The sequence below is a fragment of the Mustelus asterias genome, chromosome 6 (genome assembly GCF_964213995.1).
Source record: "Mustelus asterias chromosome 6, sMusAst1.hap1.1, whole genome shotgun sequence".
Classification (NCBI taxonomy): domain Eukaryota; kingdom Metazoa; phylum Chordata; class Chondrichthyes; order Carcharhiniformes; family Triakidae; genus Mustelus; species Mustelus asterias.
In genome coordinates, this window is record NC_135806.1 from 64314085 (window position 1) to 64326623 (window position 12539).

Genomic DNA, 12539 nt, shown 5'->3' on the forward strand with positions numbered 1-12539 from the left:
GAATGTTTTTGGGTGAGAGGTCAAAGGCCTGCGTATTCATGGAGTCAGCTTTAAGGAGAGAAATGATTATTAAAACAGGGGTAAGTGAATAGCAGCAACACCAGAATAAAAGATTCATATTATGAGGAATTGTTTCTTGGTAGTACAGAACTTGAACATTGTTGAAAAAAAAACATTGCCATTGAAGCTTTTAATTTTGTATGCATCAGGTCAGACAAGATTGCCAAATTTAAAAGGGAGTGACCCTTCAGCACCCTTTTTTCATACAGTCGCTCCCTCTGAAATTTGACATTCTTGCATCCTGATGAGTATAAAATGAAAAGCTTTGACAGCATGTCTTTTTTTTCAGCAATAATTTTGAATTTAAAAAATAAACAAAACTCAATATATGAAGAATTTTTAAAAACCTGCACCAAATGAGATAATTTACTTACCCGGACACAGTGAGTAACAAACGAGTCAATATAATCCTTAGCTTGGTGATTATTATAAAGGCAGCACCTGAAATTACCACAGAAATGAAAGATTAGCATCACTTCATTTATTTTTGCAATAGGAAAAATTAAAGGAAGGAGTTTTCACAGTTGTGGTCCAAATCTTTTCAGATGCTTACAAATCTAGGGGATCTATTCAAACTAAATAACTTGACTCGCTAAATACTTACGAATAGTGTTTTGCTGTGTATTTTTAATATTCTTCTATTAAAACACATCACTTTTTAGATGAGGGGCATTATTCTTAGTATTTAGAAAGGTGTTCCCTTTTCTGAACTTTGAAGCCCGTTACTCTAGTTGGAGTTTAGTCGCACAATACTTTTTCTCAGCCGACATTTGTCATGTCCAAGTCTGGACACTATGGGCGGGATTTTACAGCCTCGTTCGGGCGAGTATGGAAATTCCCACCTGAGGTCAACGAGATTTCTGTTGTCAGACCCTCATCGCCCAGAATCAGGGTGGGCGAGGTGGTAGAGTTACGGCCTAAGGATGGGATTCTCTCAAAAAAATTTGAAGTGTCGAATTCGTAAAAACTGGAGTAAATCATTCTGGTTTTTTCAGCGGGATTTTCAAAATGAATGTCCCACACTCTGTGCACTGCAGAGTGCATTAGAGGAATCTCGCAAAAAATCAGGGGCAGGGCCTATTCCTGCTGGAGAGACTGGCAGCATAGTGCTGAGCGGGCCACTGCGCATGTGCCGACCTGTCAGCACTGAGATCGGCACATGCGCAGTAGCCCCGGACCGCCGGCCTCCCGATCGCTGGCCAGCTCAATTGCTGGCCAACAACAACCTCCCATTGCTGGCCATACGCCCCCCCCACCCAGACATGTCCGGACCAGCCTTGACACCCACCCCACCCCCAAACCCCACCAGTAGTCCCACTTGAGGCTGGGAGAATCTAAGTCTTGGTAGCCTATTCCATCATATATGGCACCCTGAGTAAAGCTCGTGTTATTCGGCAAGGATTACTGGAATAGTGGGCAGAGCAGATTTTTCTCTTCCTTTGCCCAAGGCAGGAATGTTGTGTTTAAAAGTTGTGCTTTGGATGCAAGCAGCCAGGTCAGCGCAGGTTAGTTTAATAGTGTATATCCCAAATTTGTGCCAGGAAATAAGACTATTTTATAAAATGGTATTCAACATAATCCGTGGTTAAGCCCAGATTGTTCTTTGGTGGACTGCAGACATGTTTGTCTTCTGCATTTCTTTCATAACCAACAATAGGAATTTCAAGCCCTGAGAATTACCTTAAATGCTTACTCCAAACTCTACAGTAACTCCTGTTGAAAGAAAGAGATTACTATAGCTGGCCTTAGTTAGTTAAAATTAACAGCTGCAGCATAACAGTGCCAATTTCAAGTAGAATGTAACCCGCTACTTAAAGAGAATGTAACCCTGCATTTTTGAAAAAAGGAGGGAGGGAGTAAACAAGGAATCACAGAGCGGTTAGCCTAACATCAGTAGTAGGAAAAGTGCTAGATTATTATAAAGGTTGCGATAACAGGACACTTAGAAAAGATCAACGGGATTAGACAAAGTCGACGTGGATTTATGAAAGGGAAATCATGTTTGACAAACCTACTGGAGTGTTTTAAGAATGTAAATAGTAGAATAGATAAGGATGAACCAATGGTGGGATTGGGGGTAATATATTGGCATGGATTGAAAACTGGTTAGCTGACAGGAAACAGAGAGTAGGAATAAATGGGTCTTTTTGAAGTAGTAGACAGTGAGTGACGAGTGTGGTTCCAGCAATTCACAATATACTTCAAAGAACTGGAAGAGGAAACCAAAAATAATATTTTCAAGTTTGCTGATGACACAAAATCTGGTGGGAAGGTGATAAGGAGGATGTCAAGAGGCTTCAAGGTGATTGGGCAAGAATGTGGCTGATGCAGAATAATGTGAATAAAGGTGAAGTTATCCATTTCTGAGGGAGAAACAGAGTAGCAGAGTATTACTTAAATAGTAATAGATTGGGAAATGTTGATGTACAAAGGGACCTGGGTATCCTAGTACACCAGTCACTGAAAGCAAGCTTGCTGGTTCAGCAAGCAGTTAGGAAGGCAAATGGTATGTTGACCATTGCAAGAGGACTTGAATGTAAGAACATCTGTACAGGGCCTTGGTGAGACCACCCCTGGAGTATTGTGTGCAGTTTTGGTCTCCTTATCTAAGAAAGGATGTACTTGTCATGGAGGGAGCACAGCAAAGGTTCACCAGACTAATTGGGGATGGCAGGATTGTCATACGAGGAGAAATTGGGTTGATTGGGCTTGTATTCACTGGAATTTAGAAGAATCAGACAGGATTTAATTGGAACATATAAAATTCTGACAGGGCAATTCAGACTGGAATCAGGAATATTGCCTCCTCTGGCTGGATAAGAGGGTCACAGTCTCAGGGTATGGATAGGTCATTTAAGATCAAGATGAGGTGAAATGCTTCACAGAGGGTGATGAGCCTATGAAACTTTCTACCACAGAAGGCTGGGGAGGCTAAATTACTGAGTATATTTAAGAAGGAAATAGATTTCTAGACTCTAAAGGTGTCAAGAAATATGGGGAGAGTGCTAGAGTATGGTGTTGAGATGAAGGATCAACCGTGAGCATATTGAATGGTAGAGTTTCCTCGAAGGGTCAAATGGCCTACTCCCATTTTCCAAGCTTCTATGACAGATAGTCAAAGGCTTGGTCAAAGAGATATATTTTAAGGAGTGGTTTAAACAAGGAGTGGAGGTAGAAACGCAGAGAAATATTAGTATGGGAGGAAATTTCAGAGTTTAAGTCCAGATGCACTACCAACTATGGAATGGTTAAAATCAGGGAAGCTCAAGAGGCCAGACTTAGATGATCACAGATCTATCGGGATTGTGGAGCGAGAGGAGATTGAGAATGGAAGGGATGAAGATATGAAAGGATGTGAACATGAAGATGGGAATTTTAAAAATCACTTTGCTTGACTGGAAACCAATGTAGGTCAGAGAGCAGAGGGGTGGGTAGAAAAATGGGATTCAGTGTGAGCTAAGATGGGGTAGCAGATTTTGGGATGACCTCAAATTTACACAGAAGGTAGAATGTGGGAGGCCAGCTCGATAGCATTACAATAGTAAAAGGTAGAAGTAACAAAAGGCATGAATGAGGATTTCAGCAGTAGATGAGCTAAGGCAGAGCTGAAGTTATGAAGGTGGAAATAGGAGGTCTTAGTGATAGCACCACATGTAGTCAGCAACTCAATGCAGCGTCAAATATCACAGCAAAGTTTCAAACAGACTGGTTTAGCCTCAAGCTGCTGCCAGGGAGAGGGATGGTGACATTAGTCAGGGAATGGAGTTTGGAACAGAGACCAAAAACAGTGCCTCAGTTTTCCTATTTAAACAGAAGAAATCTCTGATTGTCTAGAATGGGATGTCAGCTCGACAGTCTGAATTTAGCAACAGCGGAGGCATCAAGAGAAGTAGTGGTGAGATAGAGCTGGGTGTCATCAGTATATATGTGAAAACTAATGATAATGCCCATGAGGGGCATCATGCAGATGAGAAAAAGGAGGGAGCCAAGGATAGATTCTTGTGAGACACCAGAACTAATAGTGTGGGAACAAGAGAAGCCTTACACGTGAAACTCTTGTTGGGATTTGGCAGATGAGAATGGGATCAGGTGTGAGTGGTTATGCCCAATTAGATGACACTGGTGGGATGTTGGAGGAGGTCGGTGTGATCAATCATGACAAGGGCTGCAGATAGGTCAAGATGGACAAGGAAAGATAATTTACCTTTGTCACGGTCACTTAGAACACTATGGGCCTGATTTTAGCAACAATTTGCGCCCGTTTTCAGGCGTGAAATCATGGTAAAATCGGGTGTGAGGCCTTTATCGCGGTCTGTCCCTGCGTCTGAGCAAATTGCGACTTTACATGCATTAGCATGCATTTAAATCGATTTAATGAACCGCCTGCCCAACTCGATCATCAATTCCTATTTCACCTTCTTCTGTTCCGTTCCGGATCCGCGCTTTTAGCGACCTGCAAAATAAAAATCCGAAGCCGATTTTTATTTTGCAGGGGAACCTCCGAAGCGGGTTCAGAGCCTGCAACGGCTCTCTGACCCAGATCATCCTCTGGGAGGGGGGTAGGTGGGGAGGAGGGAGGCGGCTCAGAGCATCCTCGGGGGGGGGGGGGGGAGGAGGCAGGTCAGAAGTATCTTTGGGGGGGGGGCAAGAGGGCTGATCGTTGTCTGGTGGTGGGGGGGGGACGCCCGATCGCTCACTGGTGGGGGGGCGGATGGATCTCTGGTGGGGAGGGAGGAGGGCAGGGGTGTTCGCTGCCACTCTGCGGGTGATCGGTGGGGAGGGAGGGGGAAGGGGTGTCCGCTGCCACTCTGCGGGCGATCCCTCCTCCCCACCGGAGGAACGAATCCCTCCTCCAGGAGTGGACATGCGGCCCCCACAGAGGATGATCTGTGTCAGAGAGCCGCTCTCTCCGCTTTCTGCTTTTCTTTTCCCGACCTGGGCGCGCTTTTCCAAATTTTTTTCGAACTGCGCATGCGCAGTTCAGAGTTCCGATCATTCCGGCAGCGCTAAGCCCCGTCCACAGTGCAGATCAGACTGGAGCCGGCTGAAAGCATATGGGCGCGTCTGAAAGTGGATTTCAAGGTCGGATCTGTACTACGCCCAGATTCGGCACTTAGAATCAAAATGGTAAAATCGGGCCCTATATGTAACTCTGATAAAAGTATGGAATTGATACTGTGTCAGGGGTGGTATCTTACACTAAAAAAAATTGAATGCAGGATTCTCACTAGCATGGATACAGCTTGGTGGTTAAAAAAAAATCCATCTCCTGGCAGTTGTTATGATAGTTTTAAAATTAATATGCAAACATTGTAGTAATTAACAAATGTTACAGGGAGTTTAGAATGGTCTAGTGCAGTGTACATGGAGCTCAGAGTTTTAAACATTAAGCACCAATTGTAAAATGAGTCTGATAATGACAATCTTGTTTCCAGTGGACTTGCTCCTGAATGCAAATTGACCACAATTTCACAATATGGCCTGTAACTTCCAAGCTCCGAGGCAGTGTTTCTGGGGAGTACTCTAAAGATGTGCTGGGTAACCCTCCCTGGTAGTTCCCAGGAAAGGATTGCACGGCAAGTGTCTGGGAAGTGCAAACTTCTAATGGGAAATTGTCATGTAATGGGAACCATCTGATAATGTGATTTAAATTGCAAACTTCAGATGGTTCCGATTGTGTTACCCAGAAAAAGTTAGAAGAATTAAAACAATTTCTAGCTTTTGGGTAACTATGGCACTGACCACCACCCCTCCCCACACCCAGCATGATGTCCTAAAACTGCCCCCTATATCCAAACTGACTTCTGCCCCCCTGCCTCCTCCACTGACCACCGTCCCATCCACCTACCCCATCAATCCATCCTATCACTGTCCCCCACATCAGACTCTCTTTCTTCCTCCTCCTCCACCATCCTGCCCGCATCCTATAAATTTATCTATTTCCTGGTTGCTCATAATGACTGGAATTTGAAACACCTGCTTTATGGTAGCTAGTCGCATAAAAAAGGAAGAATGTTCCCCTTACGTCTGCACTGCAGCCCTGGACAGAAGACTATGGGAACCCGCTGCACTACACAGATCTCATCTGGTCTGAATCTGAAAGTCAGGCGAGAGTGGCTGGATTTCCAAATAAGGAACTCTAAGCGTAGTGGCAATATTTGCATTGATTTGCTAATTTTGCCTATATTTGGACTGATTTGCGAATCTCACCTATATTTGCATTAATTTGCAAATTTTGCCTATATTTGGACTAATTTGCTAATTCTGGTTCAGAAAATTCACAAGGAAGGCTGGGAAGTGTAGAAAGACAGATAAGATTGGTCTCCTGACATTAGATTTTTGCTATATTTTTGGGCCAAATCAGTTGTGTTGCATTCAAAACTTCTCAATAAAATTAAAGTTATTGCACTAGTCAAACTGCAGAGAATTATTTTTCTAACTGGTCAGTGCTGCTAGCATGCTGAATGCACTGAAGGTAAACAGCTGTGGTTATACTACAATTTAGGGCGGCACAGTGGTTAGCATTGCTGCCTCACAGCGCCAAGGACCTGGGTTCAATTCCAGCCTCAGGTGTTTGTCTGCGTGGAGTTTGCACATTCTCCCCATGTCTGCGTGGGTTTCTTCTGGGTGCTCCAGTTTCCTCCCACAGTCTAAAGATGTGCAGGTTACGTGGATTGGCCACAATAAATTGTCCCTTAGTATCTGGGGGATTAGAGAGGTAAATATGTGGGGTTAGGGGGATAGGGCCTGGGTGGGATTATTGTCGGTGCTGGTTCGATGGGCCAAATGGACTCCTGCTGCACTGTGGGGATTCTATGAACACATCCACATAATCAATGTCAAAATTGTAAGTTAGTTGGATGACAGCTAATATAACAGTCATATTTCACAGCTGATAGAATGGCTTATACTATAGTTTATTTCCAGCACTTTTGAAATCAATCTGTGTGTGAGAGCAGGTATACCATACTCAGTGGAGCCATGCTAAACAGCAACGTAGTTATCTGACATGTAGTTCAGGTCAACAAATGCAAGGGACACTGCTCTTAAAAAAACCCCTCAATATTTTAGTTACTCACTTAGATGAAAGCACAGGAGGACTGACAAAGTATCTCAGAGCATCTTTTATCATATCCTGCATCAGATGTGTACCAAATACCTTCTTGTTGTCTACCAGGAAAGTTGCCTGTAATATAAATATTTTGTATAAATATAACCAATCCACTAACAAATGCAATTATTTGTAGTTTTAATAACATATGCAAGTGCTTTGGGATATTCAAGTTGTCTGCTCATAATTAAAGTATCAGCAGATAGCTTCTAAGCACACAAATCCAGTTATAATACTTAATTCAACTTTATCTAAAAGAGACATATTTAGATATTCTTCAATGTATAATTTATTTATATTGAGGCAATCTTAAAATTTGTATATGCTGGTTTATGACATTGATCAACAGTCTCGATTGAGAGGGGCGAATATGCAGCAAGACCTGGGTGGCCTTGTACTGAAAGTAAGCATGCATGCAGGTGCATCTGACGGTGAAGAAGGCAAATGGTATGTTCTTCATGGAGAGAAGATTTGGGTACAGGAGCAGGGATGTCTTGCTGCAGTTATAGGGGGCCTTTGTGAGACCACAACTGTAATATTGTGTACAGTTTTTGTCTCCTTATCTGAGGAAGGATGTTCTTGCTATAGAAAGAGTATAGCAAAGGTTTACCAGACAAATTCCTGGGATGGCGTGACTGAGGTATGAAGAGAGATTGAGTCTGTTAGGATTATATTCTCTGGAATCTAGAAGGATGAGGGAGGATCTCATGGAAACCTATAAAATTCTAACACGACTAGACAGGAGTAGATGCAGGAAGGATGTTCCCGAGTCCAGAACCAGGGGTCGCAGTCTAAGGACACTGGGTAGACCATTTAGGGTTGAGGTGAGAATCATTTTCTTCACCCAGAGAGTGGTGAGCCTGTAGAGTTCTTTACTACAGAAAGCAGTTGAGGCCAAAATATTGTCGCCGGAATTCTACTGCCCTGCCTGCCACAGAATCAGAGTGGGCAAGGGGCGGACAATGGAAATATCCATTGCCCTCAGACGGGAACTTCCGGTCTTGCTCTAGTGCGGCCGTAAAATCTTGCCCCGTATGTTTTCAACAGGGAGTTAGATATATCTCTTGGGGTGAAAGGGATCTAAGATATGGAGGAAAAGCAGGATGAGGTTACTGAGTTGGATGATCAATCATGATCATAATGAATGGTGGAGTAGGCTCAAAAGGCCTACTCCTGCTGTTTTTTCTGTTTCTATAATTTATGGCATACAAGTACGAATAAATGTGCAAATACTGTACAATGAAAGTGCAGTTAATTGAAATTTCCTAGGTTATATAAAAAGGTTACATACCTGCAACAAAGACCTAGAGAGCACACAAGGCGACTGTTCACTAAATTCACAGAAAAAGTCCTATGAAGCGAAAATTTAAAAACACACAAATATATCCTGATGAGACAAATTATAAAGATATCGATAGATAAGGTATAGAATCTAAAAATATACTTTTCTTCAAAGAATGACTTAGTTTACAAGTTAATAAAATCTCCCTAATATGAAATGTTTCTGGGCACATAGTAATACTGTTTTGCATAATCCCCAAGTGAAAAGAAAATACTCAGCCACTTGACAAATTTTAATTTTCCATAAATTTTAAAGTAACATTCATTCTAACTGAAATATTGGAAAAAATTGCAAGTCATTTAGCACTTGGGGAGAAAAAAGCTAAATTAATATTTTAGGTATGGATCCTTCATCAAGTGTCTACACTTGAAATACTATTTTGTGCATGTGTTATTTCCAAGGATGAGGTTTCCAGTATTTTGCATTTTTGCTTCAGATTTCAGCATTAAATATTTTTGTTCAATCCAATCCAACAATTATTTTTTTGTCCATAAATGTACAGGAGCCAGTATTCAATCTGGTTTCTGTTATGGTAATGCTCTAGCTTGAAAAGATAGGCTCATGAATTGAATTCCAAAATTAATGTTCAAAATCAGTTTTGTATGCCATTACCTATGTTGCGAGGAAGCTGACTGGACATTCCCCACACCACAAAATTGTCATTACTGGGTCATTATCTTAGACTTTCCTACCTAATACCATAGTGGAAGGACTATCACCATAAAGACCTCTGCTCTCCAAAGAGATTTCTTTCATGAGAATGTGCAAACTCCACACAGACAGTGATCCAAGGCTGGAATTGAACCCAGGTCCCTGGCGCTGTGGTTTCTGGTTACTTGCACCACAACCTTGTCAATGCAGCAAAATGGAAATAGTTTTCCCATGCTGCTAAAGTTGGTGGTATAAATACAATTTTGGCAAAATGAAACGTCTTTTGAAAAAAAGTCTTATTTATTCCTGAACAACTGTCTGAGTAGTTAAATAGTAAAATGGCAAAGTTTGCATGAAAGAAATCTTGAACTTACCAAAATATTGTGCAGATTTGTCAAGTTGACAACTTCACAAACCATTTTTATTCGCTCTATGAGTTTGGCAAAATAGTTGATCATATCCTCTCGTTTTATAATTTTTGCATAGCGAGGGAATGTTGGAGGTAACAATCTCTGATTGACTAGCGGCTCAAATCCCATCATTATTGGGTGATCTATCAAATAAAAGTTCAAAGGCATAGTCTTTTCTTCAGTATTTTCTTATTTGAAAATATATAACTACAATCTTAAAGTCACTTTGATCTGCACATCCACTACAACTCTCTTGCACTAAGGTAAGAGGGTTTTGGCCTTTGTGTTGCATAAGGGAATATCATAAGTTCAGTCACTCAATCACAGGACCTTCACAGTGCAGAAAGAGACTATTCAGCCCATTGAATCTGCACTGGCTCTCAAAAGGAGCATTCTACCTAGTCCCACTCCCATGTCTTATCCCCATAAACTTGAGCGTTCTTTCTTTTTAGAAAGCAATCCAATTCCTTTTTGAATACCCCAATCAATCCTGCCTCCATCACCTTCAGGGTGAATACATTTTTTCTCACATCGCTTGTACTCTTTTTGCCCATTATTTTGAATCTGTGCCCCCTCGTCTTTGAAGCCCTCCTGAGTGAAAATAATTTCTCACTCTTTACCCTGTCCATACCCCTCAGGATTTATCAAGTTTCCTCTCAGCCTTCTTCTCTCCAAGGAAAGCAGACTCAACCGCTCCAATCTATCCTCATAGCTATATAATCATTCCTGTGAATCTCCGAAGGCAACATGCAATATTTAGATCTTACATCACAGTGGTTCCCAAACTGGGGTCCGCGGAACCCAAGGGGTCCAAGGCAAAACAGACATATTTGAAAAATGTTGCAGAGCTGCTTGTCCAATTCAATGGATGAGCATCGACAGGGGAGTGATGGGAAGAGAGGGTCTCAGAACAGAACTCAGTATGTGCGTGCCAGAGCATGGGGAGCTGAGAGAGGTCCAGAGTGGAGTATGTGGGGTCCACAGTGAGACTCGGAGTGGGTGGGCCATCCAGCGCAAAGCTTGGAGGCCACCCACCATGGGTCTTGGAGCTGGGGAGATGTCCATCACGGGCTTTGGAGCAGGGATGGGGAATCTGGGCAGGCCTTGGAGCAACATAAAGAGGGGTCAGTGTGTGAGAGAAAGGGAGTGAGTGTCTGTGAAAGGGGGAGGGGAAGAAGATGTGAGAGAGAGGGGGGAGTGGGTGAGCATGTGCGAAAGAAGTGGGAGTGGGTGGGTGTGCACGAAAGAGGAGTGCTGAGTAAGTGAATGCGAGGGCAGGAGGGGGTGGACAAAGGGGAACCAGCAGATTTGATTTACTTTGATTTCCAAAAGGCATTTGATAAGGTGCCACATCAAAGCTTACTATACAATAAGAGTACATGTTGTAGGGGGTAACATATTAGCATAGATAAAAATTTAATCAACTAACATGAAGCAAGAGAGTAAGGATAAATGGGTCACTTATTATTCCCTAGCTCAGATAAAGCTGCATTATAAGACAAGGTGCAGACAAAAGTAGTAAATTCAAATCCAATGTACAGATTTGCAAAAAAATCAAAACAAATATTTTAGTTATGTTCTTAAAATGGACCCTTGCCATTCTCATTCAGACAATAGAAAATTACATGTTTTGTTCAATTTTGTTTCCTTTTCATTAATGAAATAGGAAACTTTCCTGAAAACAAGTGTTATTTAAAGGCCTCTTCCTGGTAGCATGGTATTTTAACAGCAGCAGCTGGTGGAGGGAGGGTAAGGTGGCTGATGGGAGAAGTCTCTCCTGTTCAGGCATCCGATGTCCCACGGAGTGTCTGACAGCAGCAAGTTGACATTTCTACTTGCAATCACACCCCCCCAACCATCCACTGTCCCACACACCTTGACTCTGGGCCTCCAGTGATTGTCCTGATCCAGGGCCTACTGCATTCCGTGCATTGGCCACTGCTAAGGCTGAAGAACTGCCAAGTCTCTGATTGGCCCCCAGTTCTCTGTGGTGGAACCATCCTGCTTCAGAGGGGTGGAAACCACAATTCATACTAATAATTCCCTGAGCTTTGTAAAGCTCAGTCATAACTTCTAAGGCTGGTAGAAGTGGGCCTGAGCCCGACTCTCCAGACAGTGGTCTTCTATGTTAAAAATCCTGGGCTTTAGCTTAAGACAGTATTGTTTATGGGAATCTGGTAATGGCTGAAAAGTAGAAAATGCAAATTATTTTGTACCTCCTTTTGTAGTATCATTTTGGGCCTGAATACCATGGTGGATGGAGTTTTGTACAGCAGGTAGAAGATCTGCAGCTTGCGTCATAAGCTTCTGGGCTTCACTTATTGCACTCATCTAGAAAAATAAAAGTTAACAAATCACTTTTCAGTTCATCCTTTCTCCGCCTTTTCAATGTCACTGATCTTCCCAATAATTACACTGCACTGTGTGCCATTAACAATGGTTGCTAGCTGTCTGCTACCATCCCTCTCTCGACGATACTGCACAATTATTTGGCAGGAAGTGCAACAACAACCCTAGTGTGCTGAGGTGGGGACTCCTTCATTCCCCCAGTTTCCAAGACCTAGCCATGGGAAACCAATTTACTATATATGGAATCCACTGTACATGGAATCACTGGCATAACACACTTGCCCCTCAACCCACATCCTAACATTTTGTATAACGTCAGGTTGGCTTGTCAGTGTGAATTGCCACTCAAATTTGTCTTTTCTAGCCTTGGTGCCAAGTGCTGTGGTACTAATATGTTATAGAAAATCCCACAATTGTACTAGTGCATTTTACAACTGTTTGTAGCTCTTAATTCACCAATACTCATTCTATCGCTATCCAGTTCAAAGTGCAAAAATCTGACATGTTCTATGTTTATTGATATTCTCATGAGAACAATGCAAATAACAAGAAACGAACAATTTTCTGAAATACACATTAACATGACTGAACACTTGCAATCAAAACTCATGTTTAG

The 12539-nt window shown here is 42.3% G+C and overlaps 1 protein-coding gene across 3 annotated transcripts in view; it reads right to left on the bottom strand.

The window, feature by feature from the left end:
• naa35 (N-alpha-acetyltransferase 35, NatC auxiliary subunit) overlaps positions 1-12539 on the bottom strand; it is a 73117-nt gene that overhangs the window by 29304 nt on the left and 31274 nt on the right. For all 3 annotated transcript variants that reach the window (XM_078214447.1, XM_078214446.1, XM_078214448.1), the window contains 5 exons: positions 11791-11905; positions 9539-9717; positions 8463-8522; positions 7140-7246; positions 435-501 (listed from right to left, as the gene is read on the bottom strand). In XM_078214447.1, the coding sequence (XP_078070573.1) occupies positions 435-501; positions 7140-7246; positions 8463-8522; positions 9539-9717; positions 11791-11905 (528 nt within the window). The remainder of the gene's footprint in view (positions 1-434; positions 502-7139; positions 7247-8462; positions 8523-9538; positions 9718-11790; positions 11906-12539) is intronic.